Raw genomic sequence first — 3,588 nt, forward strand, 5'->3', positions numbered from 1 at the left:
ATATTGTGTACACTGATTTTCCTCATGCTGTCTGTAGAAGGCTCGGTGTGAGAGAATGCAGACTCAGTGTGTATACGGATACCTTAAGAGAGTGCTGGTTCACACAGTTGCATGTCCATATATATTTTATATAATGTATTTCAAACTAAAACTAATACAGCATCAAACTTAAAAAGGAACAAAGGAAAGAAAAAGAAAAAAAAAAAAGAGGAAAAGAAAAAAGGGGAGAAGAGAGGGAGACGGAAGGGGTGCAGCTGAGAGATTAAAACCAAGTCGTCAGCAAAAGGTGTGAAGTTGAAAGCCCATCCAGGCGACAGCCTACTGACGGAGGGCTTGGGTGGAGGACACGTGGTGGTGCAGGAATGAATCCGACGGAGGGGTGGAGAGAGGAGAGAATCCAGCGTTCTCCAGGTAATGTCTCTGGGTTTTTGTTTGTTTGTTTGTTTGTTTGTTTGTTTTTTTGCCACATTTTTTTTTTTTCCCATAATTTTTTTTTTATTTTAATTTCTGTTTCATTTAAACACAAAAAGAAGTCTAAAAAGCAGCGGTGGTGAGAGAGAGAGAGAGAGAGTCCATGTTTGTGATGCTGTTCTATGACTTCCGCGCTGCGTTGTTTGTTTGTTTGTTTGTTTGTTTGTTTGTATCATACATGTGGGCAGAAAAAAAACAAAAAAAAAACCAAAAACAAACAAAAAAAAAAACCATGACACCGCAAAATCTCGTGAGAAGTTTATGTGTGTTACGCTGTGTGCTTATGAGAGCTTAAGAGTGCAAACAACGTACACTCAATATTCATGTACAATGCACAGTGTGAATGTGTGTGTGTGCGTGTGTGTGTATGTGTGTGTATGTACGTGTGTATGTGTGAGTGTGCAGTCTCTGTGTACACCATGCTTAGGGTTCGAGGGCTTCTGGCACACAGTCAGTCTTATTCCTTAGCTTCCAGGAAGAGAGTCTCCTGAGGAAACAACTTGGCCTCCTGTAGAGTCCATGACGGGTCTAGCTGGGTTATCTGAGGAGACCAAAAAAAAAAAAAACATTAAACATGAAATGAAAGGAGAGCAGTCCATTGCAAAACTTTCGATAATTACCGACGCATGTTTTACGTGTATGTAAATAAACAGTGTATGTTTAGGTCACAAGTTCTTTTTAATAAAATACATCCACATATACCCCAAATACGTAATCCATTTCACTAATTCTGTAGAGGTTTTAGTAAGTACGGGATGTGCAGATTTGTATTGAAACTTCCGAGAGTTTACGTGTTGTCCTAAAAAAATCAATGGGTAATTGACCAAATCACATGGGATCTAAGGTTGGACATTCTCGAGCCATCTCTCGTGTAACTGTTTTACTCATCTGGAAGTGTTTTAACTGAAGTGTGACATACACTGAGATTGTGTGTTGATTTTTAACACAAAGCCCTGTTGCCAGGGCTAAGCACTCTGCAGCGTTCTCTGCAAAAGCCCAGCTCTGTTGGCCTGAGGCTCTGTGTGGGGTCTGTTTTTTTCTCTTACATCATGTGGAAAAGCTGGAGTAATTGGATCATGTCATCCGAGTGTCCCGTTTCCCTTTGAGGTCCGTCGTGTTTGTTTATGCGCGGTTCCAATCCAATCCAACGAGAAATAAGCCGAGCCGCGTCGCGGCTAACGTGCCGCAGAATGGAAAGTGGACCGTGTGGCCGAACTTAAAAAACATCTTCAACCAACCCTAACCGTCTTCACCAAAGCCTCCGCACCAAAAAAGCTAGCGGAGGCATACGACCTCAAAGGCCTCTTTGCATTCGAAAGATCAAAAGCTAATTGCCCTCGTACTTAACAGCGACGTGGCACACAAACAAGTCTGAGGCGGAATCTATATTGAAGGTTTCAAATTTTCACCTTTGCAACACCTCGCTCAGTTACCTACATGAGAGAAAGATCTGAGTGTTGAGCAGTGTGGTCCCTGCCTCTCTGGCTAAAGTGAGCTAATCGCTAGACTGTCTCCTGTTACATAGGGTCCTGGTGTCACACCTGGGTTGTGTCTCTTGTGCACATCGACACAAGGCTCTGACGAGGGGCTTATCTGCTGCGCGTGGTGACAGCCTCTGATTAGTTCTCCCTTTATGAAGCCAGCGATGCTAATTAACACGCGGAGTTCGCGCCGCGAGTGCCGGATAGGTCAAAGTTCATCCGAGGGTGTCCCCCCCGGTGAAACGTGGTGTGATTTGTGTTGTAACCGGGGAGTGATGGGAAGAGGGTTAGGATGATGAAAAGGTGCTGGGTTTTTTCCACCCTCACCCCCCCCCCCCCCACTCCCCCGCCCCCCCCAACACCGAAACATGAGAGAGGGCAGTCTTTGATTATTGCAACCAGTCACTCCAGGGGCCTGATTCCACGTAAAGCCTTTAGCATGTGTTAACATTTACTGATATGTTCAAAAATCCACTAAGATAACAAAGTGATTGGTACACGACAAATACTATGACCAATCGCTGGCCTTCTTACTGCTCAAGTGAAACACCTTTTCTGTCATATGCCCAGGGCTTTAGTAAATCAGGCCCTAAGAATATAATCTCCTCTCCTGTTGGGGAACAGGTATTTTGGATCCCTCCACTACATCCGCGTCTGTCCATCTTCTGTGCTTTTCCCTCCCACCAGAGCAATACAGACCTGCTTCAGTTACAGAACCAAAGCGATGTGGCTTTTTCCCCAAAACCTCCACGCTGACACGCAATTCAGACAGTGACCCGTGGTGACTGTTGTGTGTTATATCCGTCTACCTCTCACAGAACACACAAATGTGAGGTTAACGAGACCTTATGTGTTTTTCGATATTTCACGAATGTGGAATTAGGTCAATCAGGAGGGTGGCAGCGACCTATAGATCAAACGGGGTCACGTTTGCGTTTGAGCTTCGCGACGGCGACGGCTGCGGCGAATGCCTCAAAGACCCGGCTGTCGGTTTGTGTTCTCCCCGGAGAAGGAGAGGAGTTGACTGCGACAGCAGCACGAAGGCCTCGCCGTCCCAAACTCATTTTCCCTCTGATTCATGTCCCTTTGTTATTCGGCATGACTGGAGGGCACAGGAGGGGGGGTGGGGGGTGGGGGGGTGTCACCATGATAAGTGCCAAAGCAGAGAAAGAAACGGAGAGAGGCAAGATGGTGTGCTAAAACCTGACGTCTCACTGGACCGAGGCTTTTCTCCCACCTTTGGAGCAGTGTTTCATAAATGCTGGCAAGGCAAACGAACCCGACAGCCTGCTATAACACCCTAGCACCAGGTATAAGCAAATGAGACTTTCAAGAGGAGCAGGTGTGTTTGTTTGTGTGTGTGTGTGTGTGTGTGTCTGTGTGTGCTCCGAGGAACATCAATGACTGTTCTCTTTTTAAAAGAGAAGAGAGAAACAAGGTGCCACTCTGTCACGGGAGACGGGACACCATCGGTGATTGTTTATATTGTTATCCAATTAAAAGACCATGAGAGGAGAAGCATCTGTCAACAAACAAAGCTGTTGTTTTTCCTCCTCCTCCTCCTCCTCCTTCTCTCTCTCTCTCTCTCTCTCTCCCTCACGCGCTCGCTTGTCCATTTCTCCGGTGCCGTCTGCTC

At 46.0% G+C, this 3,588-nt stretch overlaps 1 protein-coding gene across 2 annotated transcripts in view; it reads right to left on the reverse strand.

The window, feature by feature from the left end:
- Positions 1–701: 701 nt before the first annotated feature.
- The window catches only part of faf1 (Fas (TNFRSF6) associated factor 1), a 56,791-nt gene continuing 53,904 nt past the window's right edge, over positions 702–3,588 (reverse strand). For both annotated transcript variants that reach the window (XM_030784241.1, XM_030784240.1), the window contains exon 19: positions 702–1,012. In XM_030784241.1, the coding sequence (XP_030640101.1) occupies positions 929–1,012 (84 nt within the window). In that variant the 3' untranslated portion in view covers positions 702–928. The remainder of the gene's footprint in view (positions 1,013–3,588) is intronic.

Source organism: Chanos chanos, chromosome 9 (assembly GCF_902362185.1).
Source record: "Chanos chanos chromosome 9, fChaCha1.1, whole genome shotgun sequence".
Taxonomy (NCBI): domain Eukaryota; kingdom Metazoa; phylum Chordata; class Actinopteri; order Gonorynchiformes; family Chanidae; genus Chanos; species Chanos chanos.